Genomic DNA, 24,374 nt, shown 5'->3' with positions numbered 1-24,374 from the left:
GTGTTCTTATCTCATCAAGAATGTTGCTTTATGTTCAGTCCTTTTTTTTTTTTTTAAATCTCAGATTACCGAACGAGAATTAAAACCAGGGGGTGCCAATATCCCGGTCACAGAGAAGAACAAGAAGGAGTACATCGAGAGGATGGTGAAATGGAGGATTGAGAGGGGCGTCGTACAGCAAACAGAGAGCTTAGTGCGCGGCTTCTATGAGGTAAAGACAGTGGGAATAGGGTTTTGCAGACTGATCTCTGTGATGCCACAGTCCATCTGACTGTACTCTGTATGCAATATTTCCCTCTTTTGTTGGATTTACTATTGCTCTTTCAACTTAAAAACTCCAATGTATTTTTTATATGTTTCAAGAACACAAAAAAGGCTTAATGCTCTGTTACAAGAGATCACTGAAATAAAATGATCTGAATTCAAGTAGCATTTCATGACTTAAGGACCACTAATAACATTTAAGTCATACATCTTACTCATGCTTAGATACGGCTAATCACACCTCATGCTTGATATGTGAAATGATTGTATCTGAGGGTTCAAATGAGTTCTTACAAATACTCCATGTGACTTCCTCTGGAGGAGCACTAGATCTTTTTTCAAGGAGAAAAACAAACTGGATTAATCAGTAGTCAGTTTTAAAATGAAAATTCTGTTGAGGAAAAGATATTAATCTTGTACTAAAAATACCTTATATTTGTTGAGAGCTTTACAGTTTTCAAGTGCCTACACAGAGTGCTTCCAGAATATTCCTAAACCTCCTTGTGTCCTCCTTTTCTGATGAGGCTTAATTATAGCTGAGATTTCTCCTGATTCAAAAGCCGTGCCCTGCATTCTTTTTATTCCACAGGTGGTGGATGCCAGGCTGGTGTCTGTTTTTGATGCAAGAGAACTGGAACTGGTCATCGCAGGCACAGCTGAAATCGACCTGAGTGACTGGAGAAACAACACGGAATATAGAGGAGGTGAGATGTGATTTAGAGATGGCTGGATTTTTAAGTTTCGTATTAAGGGAAGCCAGTGGTTAGCATTGCCAGTCTCTGAATCCAGGACAGGCAAAGCACTTTGGATTCTAATCATAGGTCTGCTGCAGTCTCCTCTGAGACCTTGGGCAACATACATTCTCTTCTGTTCCTAGTTACCTCATCTATCAAGTGGAGGAAGGACTGTACACCTCATCTAAGAATGTCGTAATTCCTAATTGTTGGTGAAGAAATGTGACCATAAGAACACTAATTAATTGTTTTATGGTGTTGTGAGTGAAACCCTAAGGAGCTCACATCCAGCTGGTCAAACTCCACCTCTTCTACCTTCATTCTAAACCTTGAAGTCACACATCCTCTGAGCCTCCTAATGAGCAAACACGGTTTTTCTACATTTCACTGAACTATTTCTAGCTATAATTCATATATGTGAGACACATAAATGGAATAAGACATGGTTCTCAAAATTCAAGATGTTGATTGAAAAGGCCCTTCTAAATTCAAGCATTAAGTTCAACTGAAAAGGAAACTACTGTAAGATTAGTTAAAAGCTGGATTATATGACAATTCACCACATGGGAAGCTTTACAAGTGGCATTTCTGTAGATCACTATAAATTTTCAATTAGTAATTGCGCTTGAAGCCATTGGAATTTGATTACTGAGTCAATACACTTTGAAAGGGACCTGATGATGACCCAGAGTTAAAGTTTTTATTCCATAATTTTAAGCAAAGAAAGAATACATTTTCTGAAACTTACTGCAGGGTGATAGTTTTCAGAAAGTCATGACAAAGAGCAGTTGTGTTTTGTTTTGATTTTGGTTTTTGGTTTTTAACTCAACTCAGAATGTAAAAGGTTAGCAGTAGTTCTGAACTTGGGAGTGAAAAATACAAACTTGAAGTCACTGAATTAATCACTCAGCAGAATAAACTGAAAGCTAAACATATCTCCAGTTATCTGTACATTGAAACAGAGATTTTTTTATTTTAAAGATTTTATTTATTTCTTTGACAGAGAGAGACACAGTGAGAGAGAGAACATAAGCAGGGGGAGTGGGAGAGGGAGCAGCAGGCTTCCCGCGGAGCAGGGAGCCCGATGCGGGACTCGATCCCAGCACCCTGGGATCATGACCTGAGCCGAAGGCAGACGCTTAATGACTGAGCCACCCAGGCGCCCCTGAAACAGATTTTAAAACACTTTTTAAAGTGTAGAGTAGAATCAAAATACCTTAACATTTGCTAAATTGCTTTTGTTCTTGCCTTGGCTCTTTCAACTCATCGCTTGCTGTGGGCTGGCCTTGCTCCCCCATTTTCTCTGAAAGGCAGTATTAAATTGCAGTCTCTCTCGCTGCTATTTCTGAAACCAATTGCTGCAATGTGTCTTTTCCAGCTGGCCCCATGTATAATCCATATACAGCCTTGGTCATTATAACTTCGTTAACCAAACTCTTTTTATGAACTAGAACACAGTTTCTCCAGCATGCTACAAAACTCGCATCTTACCATAAATGTCATTAGCTCTTCCGCGCCAGGAGATTCTAATAGCAATGCTGTTAATCAAATCAGCCATTTTTGTATTTATATACTGTAAGCTTTTATTCACTGTATATGTCTAATCAAGTCCCCGTTTCCATGGTTATTGTAAATCTTGCCAAATGAAATCCTTGGGAAGACAGTGCTCCAGTGGGGGGGAGGGGGCAGGGGAATGGGTGAGATACCCAGCTGTTTGCTAACCCAACTAGTTGGCACTGAATGAAGAGGCAGCTTTGCTGCCAATTGCCATATGTTCATAAAGCAGCTGTTTATAGAGAATATGAAGAGACATTTTCTGTCTTCCTCCTCCAGAAGGTTTGGCACAAACAGCAAAGGAGAAGCAGAAAGGGGCCAATTCATAAGGTCAGAAAAGCTATAAAGAGCCAGTGTACTTATTTTATAGATGAGAAAACTATTTGCTCAGCACCAAATAGCTAGTCTCTGCCAGATGGACGTGGAGCCTATACATCACCGTGTCCAATAGAAGTATGTTCACCCTTCACTTGGATCCCTTTCTTGTCCAAAGGGTACTCAGCATCACTGATCCGATAAGGCAAAATTCCCCCCAAATTCTGCAACCACTGAAACATGTGAGCAAAAATTCAAATTAAAATCGTTTTTACCCACCTTTGCTTTGGACTTATTTCTGCTGACTTAGAATTAGAGTGGCTTTATCACATTGTGCATGTCAGTTAATTGGTTAGATCACTAATTGTATCTTAATCCTCACCAGCCCTCTCTCTGAACTTAAATTTTCTTCACTGAAAGATTTTGGAATCTACAATACTGCCTTAATCCACCCCGGGGATGATACTTTTGATATTTTATTAAATTCTCCTAAAGTATGGAATAAAAATAACATTTAAATTAATGATTATTTGGGATTTACTAGTTGAAGAAATTAATAAAATTACTTTTTTATTAATAAAAGTGATTTGATTTAAAAATATGAACATTATATGTAATTTTAAAATAGTTTGCAATTATGTATTTATTTGCATAATTATTTGATTAGTGTGTCTCTCCTTTACCAGAAGCCCTGTAAGGGTCTGTTTTCTTTGCCTCTGTTACCTCCAAGCTTACTACAGTGTTTGGTATAGTGATAACTTGAAAATTATTTCTTAAATGAATGACCAAAAGAGTTAAGCATTTCCAGTAACAGCAGTTATCTTTTTCAGAAATGATATGGTTAAAATAACAACTTTGTTGGTCTTCTCTCCACTTGTTTTATTTACTGACCACTAAATGGAAACAGAGGCCCCCTCGCTTCATTTAGTGTTGTTTTTGACTTTTGACACTCAAGTGATCATATCTACAGTGTTATTTCTTAGTCTTAAATTCATAACCTTTAAAGAATCCAAGATGATGATTTATGTCTGGAGGTCTTTTTTTGACATGTCATGGTGTCATGTCATCCTAACACAGAAAAGTTAAAGTAATATGGGCTTTCCTGATTGGTTTGATAGGATATCATGACAATCATATTGTAATTCGGTGGTTCTGGGCTGCCGTGGAAAGATTCAACAATGAACAACGACTAAGGTTGTTACAGGTAAGATGCCACTAGTTAATCTTTTTAATGCATTAATATGATTATGGTTGGAATTGCATATTTTTTATAATTGCTAAGTACTCAATAATTATACTCCATGCTTATCTGCAAATGGCAGATACATTATTTCAGACTCTTCTGGTTGTGTGGTTCTGTGGCTCCATCACCATGCAGAACATCCCCAACCAAGTCCAAGTATTTCATTAGAATTTTGAGGACATACCAATTCCAGTCCGAGAATCCCAGGAAAAACACCTGGCTTCAGGGCAATTGGTCTCTTCAAGAAGAGATCCCAGGGCACTCTGCAGGGCAACATCCCTAGCAATAGAAAGAGGGCTTTCAATCCCTTAAGAAGTAACCAGGTCTTTGATAAAGAATCCTTTCTTTTCTTCCATCTAACTTTCCACAAACTTGAGGTAACAATGAAGTTCAAGGACACTGGAAAAGCTAGCTCATTATTTTCTGGCAGTGTTTATAGTTACGTGGCAATTGCTGGTTTATTGCGGTCAAAGAAATATCAAACATGAGTAAGCCTTCTGTATACTTAGGCTCAGCCTTACAAGTAGCCTTTGGATCAAGGATGTGGTCCTCAGACTTATTCACCTCAAGTTGATTGGGGACTGATGCTAAGGAGACTTAGGTTAATTGACACTTTATTAATCTATAATGGGAAATATACCCAGTTTAGTCTTCTGAGCTGGTTAGCTGTACAGGATGCTTTATCTGCTACAAACCCTCTGCATCCCCTTCCCCTTTTTAATGCACTGTCCTTCCTTAGTATTCCCCAGCTCTTCGTCCAAATTCCTGTGTTAGGTTATTCCGCGCCCATAGAGTTTAACCTTCAGGCTTTCCCACCAGTGAGCAACCTGTTGCTCTTCCCAAAGAGCCGTGCATGTGAATGATACCATGTGTTTCTTAGCAGCTAGTCTCTTGGTTTCACCATATCCTTCTGTTTTCTTGGGTTAATAGTTTGTCACAGGCACATCCAGCATTCCCTATGAAGGATTTGCTTCTCTCCGAGGGAGTAATGGCCCAAGAAGATTCTGTGTGGAGAAATGGGGGAAAATCACTGCTCTTCCCAGGTAAAATAAAAAACCACATTTCTTTACTGTCACTACAGTATTCTAGGGGAGACCTTTAACTTATATATGTATTGATTAATTACTTGTTTTCATGTTAAAAGTTTTGGAGAGTGGAAAAGAGCTTTTAGAATGAATTTATCTTTGATTACCTTTTTAATTGGAGGAGTAAAAAATCTTTGTGTCATACTTAAAACCCATATATACATATCTTTTTCTTCTTTTTTATTGAAGTAAAATTGACACATGCTGTTACATTAGTTTCAGGTGTACAACATAATGATTTGACAAGTCTGTATGCTATGCTATGCTCCCAAGTGTAGCTCCCATCTGTCCCAATACATTGCAATTACAGTATCATTGACTATATTCTCTATGCTGTGCCTTCTATTCTCATAACTTATTCTTTCAATAAGTGGAAGCCTGTGTCTCCCACTCCCCTTCACTCATTTTGACCATTCTCCATTCCCCCTCCCCTCTGGCAACCATAAGTTTGTTCTCTGTATTTATGAGTCTCTTTCGGCTTTTTGTTTGTTTATTCATTTTGTTTTTTAGATTCCACATATAAGTGAAATCATAGAGTATTTGTCTTTCTCTGTCTGACTTATTTCACTTAACAGAATATACTCTAGGTTCATCCATGTTGGTTGCAAATGGTAAGATCTCATCCTTTTTATGGCTGTGTAGTAGTTGCGTGCACGTGTGTGTGTCTGCGTGAACGCGCATATATCCTTTTGAATTAGTGTTTCATTTTCTTTGGGTAAATACCCAGTAGTGGAATCACTGGATCATGTGGTATTTCTATTTTTAATTCTTTAAGGAACCTCCATACTGTTTTCCACAGTGGCTGTACCAGTTTCCATTCCCACCAACAGTGCACAAGGTTTCCTTTTTCTCCTCATCCTTGCCAACACTTATTATTTCTTGTCTTTTTTATTTTAGCCATCCTGACAGGTGTAATGTGATATCTCATTGTGGTTTTGATTTGCATTTCCTTGGTGATGGGTGATGTTGAGCATCTTTTCATGTGTCTGTTGGCCATCTGTATGTCTTCTTTGGAAAAATATCTATTCAGGTCCTCGACTCATTTTTAATCGTGTTATTTTTGGGTTTTGGTGTTGAGTTGTATAAGTTCTCTCTATATTTTGGCTATTAAGCTCTTATAGGATATATCATTTACAAATATCTTCTTTTAAAATACAAAATGCGCCATAACCAAAGCATTTGTTAGCTTTAGTAAAACAATGTTGGTCATCACACAGTGGCTTCTTATGATTATGGCTCAAAGATTTAGATGTTCCCTGAAGCTCTCATTTTTAGTTTATAATAATAACTATTTAGAATCCCTTCACTAGAAACTGCCATTATGGTTTCTAAAGAATATTAAATCATGTTAATATACTCTATGCCTCCTTAGCTTAGATTGTATATGCCTTAATTCCATGTGAATGCTCTCTGCATTGCCTTCTCATTCATATTAAGATGATGCATTTCTCTGGAGTGACCAAAAATTGGTTTTCTATTACTGATAAATGTAAGAGCCTGTAAGGTAGTAGTTGTGAATGAAAGTGTTTGGGAATGAATGCAGATAACTAGAACTGAAACACAAAAAAAGGAGGGAGCAAATGAATAAAAGAGGAATGAAGAAGAGTTGGTTTTAGAGCTCCTTCATCTAATTAGCAGTAATAATACTGCATTTTTGAGGTAAAAAGAAGACTTCAGATTGCCTCTCATTTTACTAATAATAAAACTGCAATCTGGAGATGTTAAATGATCTTCCTAAGTGGTATTAGGTACCCCAAGATGTCATCCTGAGTTTCTTTAAGTACAAGCAACTTTGAGAAACCTATTATAACAAGACTTTCTTCTTAGCGATTGCAAAACACTGTTTCTTAAGAATTATGTTCTAAGTCCCAACACATGAAAAGTGGGGCACTGAAAATGCAGATACAGACTGCAATGAATGGTGCAAGCTCAGGACTGGCCTGAGCCTCCCCATTCACTTTGGGTGCATCTCAATCTGGGAGCAGAGGCACTACATCCAAACACCTAAGTATTACCTGGCATACCTGATGTTCCAGATTTGGGAGACTGTAATTTCATTATTTAAAGAAATGCTTTATTTTTCCTGAATCATCCCCCCCCCCACCTTAAACACATAAGCAGATTCACACTCTCTGACTAAGGGTTTTCACCATTCTGAGGAACTCAAGAATCAGCATCAAAGAGGCAGGAAGGGGCAGATTTACTGTGTCACCTTTCTCTTGAAATCTGTTTTTCTAAAGATTTGCTTTTGTAAAGTAGATGGAATAAACTGTAACAGTAAGCAGATATATCAGTTGTTCACATTTAATCACTGCAATTTTCACAAAACCTGGTGACCAGAGAAAGGTGATTTGATATGGACATGAAACCTAGCTTTGGAGAGGTTGGGCCATATCCCAGTTCTGTTGCTTACCTGCAGTGGGTCTTGGAGAAGTTGCTTCCTCTTCCTGAGCCTCTGTTTCCTTATTTACCTTGTAGGTTGGTAATTCTGAGGATTAAATGAAATAATACATGTAAAGCATTCACTGCTAACCCTGGCTCTGAGTAAGCATCCAGTTAATGGTGGCTGCCATATATCAGGCAGTAGCGTATTGGAAAGAGCACGGGGTTGGGAGTCAGAAGACTTGGGTTCTAGGCCTGCCTCTGCCACCAGCTAACTCTGGAACCTGGAAGATCACTTGATGTGCAAAAGGCCAGGGAAAGAGGGTGGTGTATTAGTTTTGGTTGAGCAAGAAGTGACACTGACAGGTTGTCAAAAATCTTGGGGGTCAGGCTGCATTCACTTTTCTACTTCCCCCAAGAGCTCCAGGAAGTTCATGTGCTGACTCATTATAAATGATGGTGTTCTTCAGTATCATTGCATACTCACAGTTGGGCAACAGGCGTTGTTTCTTCCTTTCTTCAGTATGACCTAAGGTTGGTTCTAGATTCCTGGTTTTACCCAGATTGTAAAAAAGCATAAATAAAGATGATATGAAGTACATCAGGCAAGCAGACTATTTTCATATCTTAGCTATAATAAGCCCTAACTTTTTAGATCCGACAGGGAGAAAGAGCTATTTGGCTATTCTGCTTCACAGTTAGGCAGCTTATCTAGTGGAGAGGCATGAGCGCAGATCTAAGTGCTATGATACACCGGCTATCTGCTCCTCAGCAAGAGGCCAGATCTGTCTCTGAAGAAGAGGAATAACAATGCTGTGCTCAAAAAGTGTGTGACAAGTGCGTGAGAAAATGCATATGAGAGTCCTCAGGAATAAGAGCTATGTGCTTTTTAACCTTGGATCCTGAATCTTCTGTAAGCCACCCTACTGCTAGAGCTGTGAGAATGTGCTCCACAAAAAAAGTACACTTGGAGGAAAAACATAAAAAGAAGAACTTCAATGCATGACCATATAGAGTTTTATCAGAAGTGATTTCTTCACTGATAACATTGTCATCATCCTTCATGAAATGTGGGGTGTTACTGAAGTGTAAAAAAGATCTACAAGATCGGCTCTAGTCTGAAGAGATTGTTTTAGATGACTGAGGCCACTTCTCCTACCATCAAAATAGATACACTGAAGCCATTTTTCCTGCAATTTCCTGGTAGGTTTAAGTTGCAGTCCTTAGGCATCTGCCTTCAGCTCAGGTCATGATCCCAGGGTCCTGGGATTGGGCTCCCTCCTCGGCGGGAAGCCTGCCTGCTTCTCCCTCTCTCACTCCCTCTGCTTGTGTTCCCTCTGTCGCTGTGTCTCTCTGTCAAATAAATAAAATCTTTAAGTTGCAGAACTGAAGAGCTGGTCTGTCTCATGCTGGTCAACCCCAATGTATTTCTTTTTCTATTTATTAATGAGACAGTATTTAACATGTGAAATTTGACATTGAACAGACCAGAGACAAAATGGATAGATGTCGTTCTCACTGACAAAATGCATTTTCTAAGAAGTCTGGCCTTGCCTCATGTCAGGCATGAGAAGCTGCACCCCAGAGAGCTGGAAGTGGCTGTGCAGGATGAGGGCGGGCACTTCTGGCAAACAGGAGGGCATCCTAGTCTTTCTAGACGTGGGTGATTGAGGGCCTTTCAACCTTTCTAGCAAGCAGATGTGAGTCTTATTTTCTCAGATTTCTTAGTCTCGCTTTGTGGTAGGCCTGCTCACACTATGGGCCAAGAAGTGTATTAAAGTATATAGGGTTGCCTCCTGAAGCCAGTACATGCTGAATCCATGGCTCTTTTTCCTCTCTTGTGGTAGCGAAGTAACTAGAGACCCAGATGATAAATAATGATGGAGGCAGACGGGTGTCTCCGCAAAGGCTTAGAGCCTGAACGCATTACTGCACTTCCTCTGCTTTGCGGTTGGTAGTTAGCTCTGTGTTCGGAATGTCTGTAGATCTCCTATCCCCCAGTCTCTGATGGGCTTATGAGACCGTAGCTCACTATATGGCAATTGCTCTTCAACAAACAGGAGGCTCACATGCCAGCCTGGAAAATGCAGAGCAAGTCCTCTCTGCCACGATGGTATGGAGTTTCTGTATTAATCTCTGAGGGTTCTTGCCAAGTAGGATGACGGGCTGAGCAGTTGGAGAGCTGCAGTAATGAGGGGGCAGTAGTGGTTTTGTTGAAGGGGGGATACTTTCTGAAACTGGCTGTGTCTAGAGATTAATTATGAATGAAATGCCGACCCAAGTTAAGAAATAAGCAAGAATTAATTATGAAATAGTGTCTCGGGGAGATAGTTTTTCTAGTGGACTGGAGCTTTAAAAAATTATTTTTTTAAAGATATGATCACTTTTTTCATTTAGGAAACGCTGCTTTTTAGTCTTATGAAAAGTTTTTACCAAAAAAATGCCAAGAAATTCTTGTTCTCCTCAGAAAGTCCCTCCGTGCTATGACTCTCAGTGCATCTGTCACTCTGTCACACCTTATTTCCTTCATAAGACTTACCCTAATTTAATCATTATGTTTAGTTATTGGTTTGCTCGTTATCTATCTCTCCCTCTAGGATATAAGCCTGTGAGAACAAGGACTTTGTTGCAATTGAATGTGGCTTTGCCCTCGTGTGGGGTCCTGGCACGTAATTTGTACTCAATGAATATCGTTCTTAGGGAATTCTTTTTTTTTTTTTAAGATTTTTATTTATTTATTTGAGAGAGAGAGACAGAGATAGCGAGAGAGAGCTTGAGCCGGGAGGAGAGGGAGAAGCAGACTCCCACTGAGCAGGGAGCCCGATGCAGGACTCGATCCCAGGACCCTGGGATCAACGACCTGAGCTGAAGGCAGACGCTTAACTGACTGAGCCACCCAGGTGCCCTGTTCTTAGGGAATTCTTAAACTTGGGTTATGACTGTGGACCACTCCAGACAAGACATACCAAAATCACTTTTATATCTCTGTATCTTCATCGGGGCAATTGAAGAAAATACGAGTAATTACAGTACAAAGCTGTCTTGAGAATGAACTCAGATAACACAGGCGGAGTGCTTAAAATGAGGCCTAACACATCATTCAATAAATTCAGCCATTATTACTATTGTTCCTAATACCAAGCCTTCAGAGCTGGCATGGTATTTTACCGCCTTTAGGTGTGCAAGAAATGTGTTATATTCACCCAGGATAGTTATATTTTTGTTTGGACTTCCAAGAGTTTTCATTCTGGAACTGTTCCTTACTGAGTTTTCTTCTATGGGGTTTAAATTCCCACATTTGACAAGGATGTCTTCTTCATCTTTTCCCAGAGCCAGCCACAGGCAAAGAAGTTACCTGCTCATAATGCATAGTTTGAAGAGTTTCTTCTGCTGGTTATCCCTGGATGCAGGAATTCCCACTATGGGGACATTCCACACTGTATTTATAGATCCAGCTACATTTTAACCAAGGTGACCTATTGAAATAGGAATAAGACATTAGTTAGTTAGTAGATAGGATTCCTCTAAAAAAGCCTTTCAATACTCATGCATTAGTATGTGCAAAACCTTGTGGTAGATATAAATTGATCTCTGTCCATGTGGATCTTAACAGAGGTGGAAGTAATAGGTACTTAAATGAACAGATAACCAACATCATTGGCCACAAAAGGGTATATGACAGTTGAGGAGTGCGGATAGTAAAGGCCAGAATTCCCTTCCTTTGACTCACATTTACTGAATCCCTGGTGAGGAATTCTGTACCACCACGGGTTACACAAATATTTGTGAACTAGTCTTAGCAGGAAGTCCTGCTGGTCTAAGAAGATATTAATAGGGATATTAGAGAAATTATGAATGTTTTAAAAATCCTAATGGAAGTTTTACCTTTATTTGTATTTCTAAATCTATCTAGGCTAACAAAACAATCACTGGATTACTTTAATTGAATTTTATCTTTCTTTGTGATTGGTAACTTTGAATTTCTCATGCTGATTACAAACTCTGAATTCATCATGTATCCCCCACCCATTTCATATATTCCCTGCTTTGTTTAATGGTACCTCTGCCATATGACTCCCATACCTAGTCACTAGCTACCTTTCATCTATGGAGTAAATGGAAAAGGTCTTTGCATGAACACACCTCACTTGGTGATGTGGTCTTGCCTCCCCAACTGGCTTATGGTCCAGCCTTGACTACTGTCACTCAAGTACTTTTTACTTCTCAAGTTTCCTGATGATGCAATGTTTCCCCATACTTCCAGGCAGTCTGCTAGGAACATCCTTCTCCTTGTTATTTATCCAGAAAAACCCTACACACCTACAGATCCTTCAAGTCTTGGCACGAATAGTATCCACTTAAAGCCTTTCCTGACTCTGCTGAGCAGACTTATAACTCAGTGTATTAAAATTGTTTGTGTGCAAGGCCACTCACAGGGATCTTTTGGATTAATTAGACAAAGGTGTCTTGTAGTCTTATAGAGAAATGCAGCCCTGAGTTAGGGCTCAGGGTTTGGTGAGCAGAGCCAAAGGTAGGCTGGATTTCAGTGCCCATTCAACCCAGTCAGATCCCCTAGTACAGAGTACAGACTGCACAAGCTTTAGGGGAGACCATTTGCTTGCATTTTTGATGCCAGAGTGTAAACTGTCCTCATGGGCAGAGGCCAGACTTTTCTTCCTCATCTGCCAGGGGACAGCTCAATGGCTCAGTAAGTATTTATAAATGAATGAAGGAATAAATGAAATGTGCAAATTTAAAAATTAATTTTTAATTGTCAAAGCACTTTGTATGGGAAAGACAAGCTTTCAAAATATGGCATCTTCAAGGGGAGAAATAGTGAAAGAGGTTCTACAGGTGAACAGGCTTGGGTGCTGCCTGAAGAGTCATTGGACCCCCAAATTAGAGGCCCTGGAGAGCCCAGAGGAAGCCCCCCTTTGCCTACTCCACAGCCCAGCTCCAAGCTGACTCTGGCCCCTGCCTCCAGCAGCCCTGACCACTAGAACTGCCGCCACACCTGCTTCCCTTAGGGAAAAGCCTGTGGACACTCTCTCTCACAGGCAAAATGTGGACGTGACAGGTAATTTAGATCAGGACTACTCCCATTTCCAAAGAAATCTTGACATTAAAAAGTGATCTCTTCCAAGAGTCCTTAGGAATTTTCCAGAATGCTTGTATTTGTTTTTGATGTATTAATTACATGATGAAGAGGTGGGAAGAGGGGTAAGGAAACTGAAATCTGAAGGATTAGGCACCACTGCCAACTGAAAAAAGAGAGTATTGATAAAGCACTTTCTAAATCATAATGCAAATAAAAATTGAAATTCATTTTAGATAGATTAAAATACATTTTATTTCTAGGACTACATCTACTAGATAAAATGAGGTCCATGGTTTTCTCCTTCTTTCTCCCTCTCTCTAGCCCTTGTTTTCTCTCTTAATTTAAAATCCTGATTGTAATTTCTTATTTGTCTTATATTTTGAGTCCTTATAAGCTACCAAAAATCAGTTCTGGGAAAATGGTGAATAAATTAATAAATAAGTAGAGAGAGAGATTCCTTAATCATTTAACTGATTGTGAAGATTTAGATGTAATTGTGATACTTCTGGCTCACTGGATTTGGATAATTGATTTGTCTATGTATAGGAAAGAAGAGAGGGTAAGCATGTGGCCTCCTGGTTAACATTTGAAGAATACAGAAAGCACCAAGAGAGTAAGTCAGACCAGATGTCTGGAGGGCTTTAAATTTTCTTTATATTGATGCCAGTATGATTTCCCAAAGATGGGTTCAGACCTGCCCTCCTCGAGTGGTTCTGGCTGCAAAGATTAAAATGAGGTAAACTCATTATAGCCTTAGTGTAGCTGGCTTTGAAAGATTTGAAAAATGTCCTTTTATTGAGACTGAATAACTGGATGTGCTTTTGCTGCCAATATCAACACAGTCCAAGGGCCCTCCTGTTATTTTCTGCTAGAGTTTTCTTAGGACATGGAATGGGGTGGGAGAGGGGGTGTGAAAAGCCTCAGAGGATTGTGTTTTGTTTTGCTTTTTTTTTTTTTTTTTCCTGTTCTTGGCTCTTACTGCAGGTTGATGGTAAATATTGGGCAACTTATTTAACCACACTATTCCTCAATTTCCTTATTAGCAATGCTGTCTTGTTTATAAGGAGTTTTGAAATTTTTGCAAGCATACAAAATGCTGGTGTAGATAGCCAATGTAGATATCTTATTTCTCATCCACTTGATGTCTCCAATAGTGGAGACCACCTGAATCTGACTCATTTGTAGTAATTGTTAAAATACAGATCCTTAGGCCCACGCTCAGATTTTCTGAATTAGAATCTCAGGGGGTACAGCCAAAAATCTCCATTGTAAACAAGCTTCTAGGGTGATTCTGATGCACTCCGTGTTCCTCAAGAGTTTCTCTGCTTTCTGGTGAGCCGGAGATAGAACTGAATGGTTTGAGCTAAGCCTAAAAATCCCCCGGTATCTCCCAGGGTTTTCTGGACTGACACTGACCTAATCCAGACTATTTTCCCCAGAGCTACTGCACACTGTTTGAGTCATTCATTTAAAAAATATTTGAAGCTTTATTTTGCTAATCCCTGTCCTCAGAATATCTAGTAGGATGTTAGGGCTAGCAGGTCAGTCAGGAGTAGGATGAAATTAACACTCAGACTTCCAAAAAGAACTGAAAGAACAGAGCCAATGAGCATTAGTCTTCCTGCTTTCGGTTTAATGTTGGACTTCCCCTAGGTTGGGATCCTATTTTTGACTTGGCCACTGACTCAACTTTGACCTTGGGAAAACCACTTAATCTTTCTGTAGTTTTCCCCTCCACAATATATTCTTTCTCCATCCTCATGAAACATTTTCTAGAGAAGCTGTTAAGTTTATTCAGAGGAAGAGTTCGGTTATCGTAACCAAATGTTATACAACTAGATATAATTTAGGAGGCAGTAATTATCTTAGATTATGGATCAGTAATGGTGATTGTGTCTTATGACTCAAGAGGATCAAAAAAGTCCAGTCCTTCCCTTTGTGTTGAGATCTGAGTCTTTAGAGAAAAGAGTACTCAGGCTTAAGGATTTACTGGGTAAGATGCTATAGAAACTGCAGAGAGACACGCAGAGTTCCTGTTTCTCTGCTCAGGAGCCTGGGAGAATGAGAGGACAGCTGTTCGCTCCCAGCTGTGTCCCATTACCTGTCCCTGATGGGGTGATTCTACTGTATTACATTCATCACACTTACCTCCTTTTCTTGGACTAATTCTACTATCTTGAGACCTATAGTGATTTTCTATTGTTGCATAACAAATGACCACAAACTTAGTAGCTTAAAACACACAATTATATCACTGTTTCTGTGGATCAGGAGTCCACCCATGGCGTAGCTGGGTCCTTTGCTCAGCATCTCACAAGACTGAAATCAAGGTATCAGCTGGACTGCATTCTCACCTGGAGGCTCAAGTGGCGAAGGACCTTCTTCGCCAAGTTCTGCTTCAAAGCTCTTTTAGGATGTTGGCAGAATTGTAGCTATAGAATTCATGGCAGGTTACTTCAAATCCAGCAACAGTGAGAGTCTCTGACCTCCCCGATGCTTTTTTAAAGGTCTTACCTAATTAGATCAGGCCAACTCAGGATCATCACCCTTTTGTTTAACTTAAAATCAACTGATTAGCTTTAGTTACATCTGAAATATGCCTTCACCTTTGCCATACTCCATGGGTTATAAGTGAGTTACAGGTCCCACTCACACTCAAGAGATGGGGCTTATACAAAGGCATGGGTCATGGTGGGTCATCTTACTATTCTGCCTACCACAAAACCACAATGAATTAAAATTCTACAACTGAGTATGTGCAAGAACTTAATTGGGGACTTGAAACATTGAATGAATTCTCATTCCCATGTATGTGACTGTTTTGTTAATTCTTAATTAGCTAAAAATAGCCTTCAGTTAAGGGAAAGTATTTGGTTGTCAAGAGGGAAGGAACAGGCTTAACAAGAGTGTGATAGATAAATTGTGTCCTGTCCTGTCCTAAGCAACTAAAACATTAATTAGGGATTATTGCTTATCTAGAGAATGGGTCATCCTGAATTATTTTTATTTCCCAGTCCACCCAGTATGACTCAATTCATGAAAATGAGTTCACTCATATTTATTCAAGATTACAACTATGGGTTACTCTTTTAAGAAGAGTTGTCCCCAAAGTCAACCTATAACACTTTTTGATACACCAACACTACCAAGAAAAGCATAGACAACAAAACCTCCTACTAGGTGTAAGCAATAGTGATCTCCTTGTCAACACATTTCTTATCAACACACTGAAGATAGAATGACAATGTATCAGATTAATATTGTTCTGTAAATAAAATGCATAACTAAATTAAAAAGTGAACAGGCTGAAAGAGATTAGCGGGAGATAATGCAAGAGTTAATCTCTTACGGACCATGAGAGACTATGGACTCTGAGAAACAACCTGAGGGTTCTAGAGGGGAGGGGGATGGGGGGATGGGTTAGCCTGGTGATGGGTATTAAAGAGGGCACGTACTGCATGGAGCACTGGGTGTTATACACAAACAATGAATCATGTAACACTACATCAAATACTAATGATGTAATGTATGGTGATTAACATAACATAATAAAATAAAATTTTAAAAAAGAGTTAATCTCTTTATTTTGTAGTTTTTATACAAATCAATAAGAAATCCTGAAGCTTTAAGTGACAAATGGACTTCACACTCATAGGATGGCTATTATAAAAATAATAATAGTAATAACAAGTATTGATGAGGAAGTAGACAAATTGGAACCCTTGTGCACTGCTGATAGGAATGTAGAATGATACAGCTACTATGGAAAACGGTATGACAGCTCCTTAAAAGATTTACAGTAGAATTGCTACATGATCCAGCATTTCCACTTCTGGGTATATACATAAAAGAATTGAAAACAGGGACTTGAATGGATATTTGTACACCAATATACATAAGATTTTTTTATAATAGCCAAAAGATGGAAACAACCCAAGTGTCCATCGATGGACGAATGGATTAACAAAATGCGGTATATACCTACAATGGAATATTGTTCAACCTTAAAAAGAAAGGAAATTCTAACCCATGTTATAACATGGACCTGGAAAACATTATGCTAGGTAAAATAAGCCAGTCACAAAGGACAAATGTTGTATGATTCCACATACCTGAGGTACCTACTATAGTCAAATTCACAGAAAATAGAACTGTGGTTGCCGGGATGGGAGAGGATGGGAGTTAGTGTTCAATGGGTACAGAGTTTCAGTCTGGAAAGATTTAAAAGTTTCAGAGATGGGTGGTAGTGATGGTTGCAAAACACCGTCAGTGTACTTAACTGCTACAGAACTGTGCATTTAAAAATGGCTAAATGTCTATCAATTTTATGTGATGTGTATTTTATCACAATTTAAAAAAAAACTTGAAAAGATAAACAGGCCAAGGAGATGAACATGTAGGTCACAAAATAGGAAATGTTACAAGCAAGGTGACTTGGAGAAAGATGCTCAGCTATGTTGGTAACCAAAGAAATGAAACATTTTAAATTTTATTTAAAGGAGTATCATCTTTTAGTCTAATGGGATAATGAGTATTATGTGTCTAGCACACAAAGTCTGGAATATAATTATATTCAAAACATATTTTACTTCTCTCCTTCTTCCTGTTTCCCTAGAACAGAGATAAAGTCTTCATTTAATAATTCTATATTTCTTTTAAAAAATTCTATACAAAAGATAGATTTTAAATCATTCCTGGGACTCTTAGTATGCTAGTTCAATTTTTAAAAAAGTTAACTTCTTCCTTGAGGCTTCCAAGTTGAGGTTCCAGTATAAGGAAGGTATCACAAGAATTATATTAACAAGAATTATATCAAATGCAATCTGAAATAATTTATTATATTAAAAATGTGTTTGGCTGCAAAGAGTAATTAGATGACTTCCCCCCAATATATCCTAGCGTTTGTAATAACAAGAGTCACAAGCTCTGAGCCCGTACTATCTGTGTCCTAAAACTGATATTCTTATAATTGAGCCCCTTTGCATGCCTGATCGGATAAGGCGTGTGGCCACACACCTGCTTTATTATCTCTTTGTTATCTCATCATTTCCACGAGTCATGATATCTTTTGGCAATTGAATGAAGGCATCTAGAGCAAATCTTTTTAATGGTAATGAAATGTAGCTAACAATACATCTCTTATTACTTCGTCAAAGAGTGTGAACCAGGCGTTTTACTAAGCATGCTTTAAAAAAAAAATGCTTTTGTTATTTGATTTAATCCTTGTATCCTTCTGAGACAAATGATATGATTCTCATTTTATAGGTGAGAAAACAGAGTCTCAGAGAGTTTTAATAACTCCAAATCATGCAGCTTGCTGGTAGAGCTAGGATTCAAACCCAGGTGTCCAACTCCAAACTTCTGATCTTTCCACTGCACTATACTGCATGTAGGAATATAATTATATTTACTTCCTAAGTGTTAGAGTGATTTATAAGAATGAAAATTTAAACATGTGACTTTGTAAAAATAGCCCATCAATAATCATAGCTCCTAAAATTCCATATTAATCCAGGAGCATTTTTTTTTTTTTAGTCAAAGTTGTTTAGCTTTCACAAACAAGCTGTTGTACTTTCAGAGTAAAGTGCTTCCTATTCCATGTCAAAAGTGCAGATTTGTTTCCTGATAAGATGTACTATTTTGGAAACTGTCTATTTCTTATTGTGATTCAGGTGCAAATAACAGGAAAACATTTTTTTCCTATCTTGGCAAAGGGGAGGCATTTCTAAAAAAGAATGCTTAATGTAATGATTTAAATGGACATTATTTTGTACTGTGAGTTAGGAGAAAAGAAATTATAGCACAGGACTGAAAGAAGTAACGATGGTCTACTGACCTCGACAGGAAAATCCAGCCAGGGAATTTCCCCGAGACTCTAACACATGAGGCGGATCCTCAGAGACACTCAGTGCTCTTCCCTGCCCAACAAAATGAAAAAATGTAAAACTGTAGATTTTCTGAGACACCCAGACAAATGCAAACTCTGAAAATGAATCACTTTGCAAGAACTGATATTCATATCTATGTAAGTGTTGAATCACTAAGTGGTACACCTGAAACTGATATTACACTGTATGTTAACTAACTGGAATTCAAATAAAAACTTAAAAAAAATCTAACATCAAAAGAGATACAAAAAAACCAAACTTGTCTTTGCAATTCTTCGACAACTGAACAACTTGTCTTTGCAATTCTTCGACAACTAAACAAATAGTAATATTAATATGTATGTAATGTGGATTTTAAATGGTTGTGAAAACATAAAGAAAATATTTTTTTAAATATCCTATTTCTCTTTAGAAATTCAAATATTTTCAAAGATTCTCCCCAAAAAAGTGTGAAAATTGGCCACAAGCCAATCCTAATATGAAAGACAAGCATGAGCACACACACACACGTAACAATCTCCTTTCACTCAAAGCATTCTAATCTATGTACTGCTGCTTCTGTTTGCAGAGCTCACACTTGTTTTAACCGTCTGGATCTCCCCCCGTACCCATCCTTCTCCATGCTTTATGAAAAACTCTTGACAGCAGTGGAAGAGACCAGCACTTTTGGACTTGAGTGACCTGGAAAAGTGAGATCGGGCTCCGTATGGACAGGCAATTTCAAAAGCTGCCCTCTCGAAGAATGGCTGAACATTGGAAGTTTGAAGAGTACACTTCCATTAGAGTAAAGCTGAATGCTCTGATTTTCCAGGAACACACACTCTGTCACATTTGGGGACCGGATAGTGGTGATGAGTCCTCTTGGAAGGATTGGGGTGAGCTTGATGCCCAGGGAACAACCCAACAGTCTTTCAATCAACAGTTGTTGACTGCCAAACTTTTTTCCATTTGTGTTATGTTCCAAGACAAAGATGAACCTGTACACGATCAGTTCCACAGTCACTTTCAGGGACTCAGGAGAATCTTGAAACTTACCCCTGAACGTGGATCCAGCCAAACTGGCAGCACTTGGCCCAATCTCCAAATTAGCGCAGGTTAAATAATATAATAAAAACCAATATGTCTCCTGAAAGTACATTCACTGAAGCCCTAAGTTATAGCAGAATGTTCATTTTCTTGCTTATGAGTGCCTGCATGGTGTGCACCGTAGGTTTCAGCTTTCATGGGACGCAAGTGAAAGTGAAAGCCAGTCAACATGAGGTAACTTTAAAGATCTGCAATAAGGTGGTCTGTGGCAATGTATATGCAAAGTGTGTAACTATGGCTGAAGACAAACTGTTATACAATGAATAACTAATGACAGATTTTATGCTTTATAATGCATGAAAACAATTTAAAAATAACTAGCAATTAATCACAGCATATCAGGAAAAAATACACAGTGAGTTCTGTTTTATTTGTCATAGGTTCATTATATTTACGTTCTTTAAGCTGTATATAAGAACCTACCTGTCCTACTGTGTGTGTCACCTGTTCCATTTCCATGTTCCATGCTTACTCGGGCATCATGCTAGTACGTATCCTTTTAAGCACTCTCAAGGGAACAAAAGGGCCTTTTATTTTTATAAAGGTACAAAAAAAATTCCCCGAAATATTTTGCACTAATGTACCAAAGTTGAAGGGACATTACAATACAACTAACAGCAACTCCATCACTTGACAAGTATAATAGAAAATAGCTTCTAAATCAGACTTCCTTCACAGTGCCATGTCTACTACTACAAGGACTGTGCATCTAAGTAATAATTTTTTAAGACTCACTATATGTGATAGTATGATGTGCATTTATTTAAAATGCATTAGACTTCTTCCATCCATCAAATACTTTACAGGATGGCATTTAATACAGATATTTCGTATTTCCCCCACTGCTTTTTATTTGTACAGCATCATTAAACACTAAGCTCATTTAGGGAACCATCAGCAACACCCAAGAGATCAGCTCTCTTTAGTAATAAGAATTCCACTTTCCCTTGTCGGTGAAGACATCACAAATTGAAACTCTCAGTACTATATTTCTAAGCCTGCATTTTCACTGATGCATAATTTTCTTATCAATATTAAGAAACAATTTTTCTATGGTATCTCAGAAACTGCATGATATCACTAATGTTATTTCTGCATAGTTTTATCAGAGGATGTTCTTCATTTTTATTGCTTTTGGGGTTACTCCACATCATTGTTTTTTTCTTGACTTATGGCCGTAACTAATCGGAGTGAGTTCTTCAATAGAGTGAAGTTAAATCATGGATAATAAAAGCACTGGATTAGCATTTGGTTTGCCAGCCTGTGATTTTACAGGTGTTGCCCAAACACCTCTTTGAGAATTATAAGTAGCCATGGAATCCCTATTATGGGATGTTGGCAATCTTGTATTTTATAGGATCACATGCATGGTTTTCACAGGTGGTTTATAAGAACTAATTGCTCTCCTGTTGGTTAAGCTATGTTTACTGTTGAGACCCTCAAGAGAAATACCACTCATGTTGCATTCCTGAACTAAAGGCAGGTACTATAGCATGGGGAAATATTCCCCCAAAAAAGTTACTGAAATCTGGAGATAAGAAAGGAAGATTTACTTGTGTACTATAATTGGACCAGAGAAAAAGGGAAGAGAAAAAAGTTTTCATTGGAAATGTTAGTTTGTACTTATTGATCATGAATATAAGTATATATTTAATTTTGCAAACTATTTTTACTTGTTTGTATTTTTTTCATTATAAGGAAAAATAGTATAACATACTTAAAAAAAATACATCTTTGATTGTATATAAGATGGTTCAGAGCTGGCATTCTCTAAGCAGCTGGTATGAAAGGTTACACATTTCTTTCAAAAATAGACCATGTTAGCTTTCATTTTGATTTGTGACACTTAGTTATCACATTCCACATTATTAGGTAAAAGAGGTTTGAAATAAAATGCATCTCTTTAATTAATCCTAACAAATGTATTTCTTGTTAAGGCATCTAACTTCTTCCCAAATAATAGTATAATCATCCACTGTTGCTATTGTTCTCAGAATTGGGAATTACCAAAGATGTACTTAACATATCAGAACACCATGATAAGTGATCATTAGTAAACAAAAAAGTCCAATAGTAACTATAAAAACATTAAATAACATTTCCACAGAATAAATTAGACTTTAATATCCTCTACAAATAGAAATATCCATAAATATTTTCTTCTGGACTCTGAGCCTAGATGACCTGGCTGTGTGGTCTCGTTTTCTTTAAGAAATTCATGAGTGATGCTTATACTATACTGTCTTCTATAAAAGACAGTCATGATGCATCGTGTATGTATGCAGAACGTCTCCTAGATGAAGCCAGAGGCAAACTATCAGCCTTCACTCTGTGCCAACCACTGTGTTTGATGATGAGCGACAAGATTCAAAATATGCCCTTGAGAAACTCACAGTCTAGAGGAGTAGACACTAAGGTTTAAAAAAACGATTTTTAATAAAATTTGGTATGTTCTACAATTAAGGAATGAGGAGAGAACGGCTTATTCCATTTGGGTAAACCCACTGAAGTCTTCATACGTGGGAGATACTGTGGCTAAAAATAAAAATCACATAAATGCTCTTTCTCTTGGCAACTAATGGCATGTGATAGTGTGTCAACACTGGTCAGATGGGGAGGCCCAGGGCACATTCACACATGAGGGCTTAAAGTGCGCAGATGGGGAGCTGAACCATGAAGGAGCAGCTCAAGGATCCTCAAATTATCAGAGAAATGCCCAAATTAAATCCAGTACTTTCCCTGTTTCCTTTCATCTGCACTGAATGTACTTTTGGTTTTCAGTGGGAAAAATCCCAGTCCTTAAGCCCAACCCACTTCTGGGGTCAGGACATTTATTTTGTGCACAAAAATGAATGGATTTTGGCTAAAGAAGTGTGGTCACATTTTTCTAGCATATGTTGTGTTTATAATTTAGTAGACATTCTGTAATCAATGAAGGAAAATCTGTTTCACCTGCATTAACAATCAGAAGTACTGAAACTACATTCAAAATGATTAACAGTAACGGTAGAATGTGTGTGTGCGGCACTTTAGAGTTTCAAAGTGCTTTCCCGTGCGTCATCTTATGTCTTTTGCTGCTCACATGCTTCTATGGGGTAGAAGGTATCAATCCCAGCTGGGTTGAGGCTGATTTTCATGGATGGCTTGTAAGACCCATTTCAGCACCTCATGGTTACAATTCTAGGTTTCATTTCAAGAAATGTGGAGACTAATGTTTCTACAAACATATTCCACTATCAGTGAATTTTGCAAGATGCTGCATTTGCCCAAATTCTCATTTCTTCAAACACTCTTAAAGTGTGTCACCTTCTGAAAATCCCATGGAAGCAATTAGTATATTCGTGGAAAAACTCCTCATAGACTTAATACTTGCATTTTACTACTTGTTATGAGAAATTCAAAACAATGCAAAATTTGATGGCATTTGGTGGATTTCTACAGTATAGTAGTTTAGTTTTCTCAGATATTACTTGGAAGCAAGATAATGGGGAAGAAAACCTGCTTTAATCAGAAACCTTATTTTATTTTTTAATAAAAATAAAAGGATGGATCTAGAAGCTCTGGTAGCTAGGTTCCAGTGATGTGGATGAAGGAACCCCTGCAGGTCCTCTTTTCCTCTCTGTCCTCTTCACATTCACTCAATTTTTGTCTGTCTTTCTGCACAAATTGTATTTATGACTTGCCCACTTCTAACTAAGGCAAACATCTTACAACAAAGAGCCTGAAAGTCTTTCCAACTTAACTATATTGGAGAAATTCCCAAGGCAGGTGAAATGATGATATACCATTATTAAAAGACATCTGTAACCCTGCACAGTAAAAACATGCAAAAGAAGAATGTGACCCACTCTCCAAACTGGGCCTGAGTCTCAGGCCCTATTCCCTCTTATCTGCTTTAGTTGATGAGTGAAAGCACGCTAGATCTTAGACACCTTACTTCCATAAAACTTGAGTTTAAATTAATGAGCATGTCACTTTTATCAGATTCTAATTGTGCAAAAACTGTTACCTTTCTAGTTTGATTGTTTTCCAGATAGATTTGTTTATCTAACATGGAAGCAAAGGAAGGCCAGAGACATTAAAGCTTTCTAAATTGTGGCTTAAGGACAATGGTTGTCCACTAGAAGGGTGATAGAAACAAAAAGCAGAAAAGCAAAAAGCATAAAGAGAAGCCCAGCAGTTGTGTCCCCCACCCCTGCTGGAATGTAATGCTAATTATTGACCAACTGTCAAGACTCAGGAGTGGTAGCTCCATTCCAAGGAGTGGGCACAAAGGATATAATGGATGTGTGTGCTACCCTTAATCACAGCAATCTGGGCCAGAAGGAATGCAGGGATGGTTAAGACAGGACCCTAGCAAAGGGAAAGTTAAAACAAGAGTTGGAAAAATCGGGGCGCCTGGGTGGCTCAGTCATTAAGCATCTGCCTTCGGCTCAGGTCATGATCCCAGGGTCCTGGGATGGAGCCCCGCATCGGGCTCCCTGCTCAGCTGGAGGCCTGCTTCTCCCTCTCCCACTCCCCCTGCTTGTATTCCCTCTCTTGCTGTGTCTCTCTCTGTCAAATAAATAAATAAAATCTTTAAAAAGAGAGAGAGAGAGAGAGTCGGAAAGATCATCTTAGGGCTTCAATTTGGTTTCTGACTTTGGGAGAAAAAAGAAAAAAAGAATGTCGTGCTGCCTAGTGAGGCTACTGCTTGATAATCTCCCTGGTGGGAAATACCCTCGT

General features: G+C 38.4%; 1 protein-coding gene across 1 annotated transcript in view; it reads left to right on the top strand.

Moving 5' to 3' along the window:
- The window catches only part of HECW2 (HECT, C2 and WW domain containing E3 ubiquitin protein ligase 2), a 225,631-nt gene extending 205,779 nt beyond the window's left edge, over positions 1 to 19,852 (top strand). The window contains exons 24-28 of the mRNA XM_021702919.2: positions 65 to 211; positions 854 to 968; positions 3,986 to 4,071; positions 5,041 to 5,153; positions 19,132 to 19,852. Coding sequence (XP_021558594.1) covers positions 65 to 211; positions 854 to 968; positions 3,986 to 4,071; positions 5,041 to 5,153; positions 19,132 to 19,243 — 573 coding nt within the window. The 3' untranslated portion in view covers positions 19,244 to 19,852. The remainder of the gene's footprint in view (positions 1 to 64; positions 212 to 853; positions 969 to 3,985; positions 4,072 to 5,040; positions 5,154 to 19,131) is intronic.
- The last annotated feature ends 4,522 nt before the right edge of the window (positions 19,853 to 24,374 follow it).

Source organism: Neomonachus schauinslandi, chromosome 3 (assembly GCF_002201575.2).
Source record: "Neomonachus schauinslandi chromosome 3, ASM220157v2, whole genome shotgun sequence".
Classification (NCBI taxonomy): domain Eukaryota; kingdom Metazoa; phylum Chordata; class Mammalia; order Carnivora; family Phocidae; genus Neomonachus; species Neomonachus schauinslandi.
This window is presented reverse-complemented; position numbering and strand designations above follow the sequence as displayed.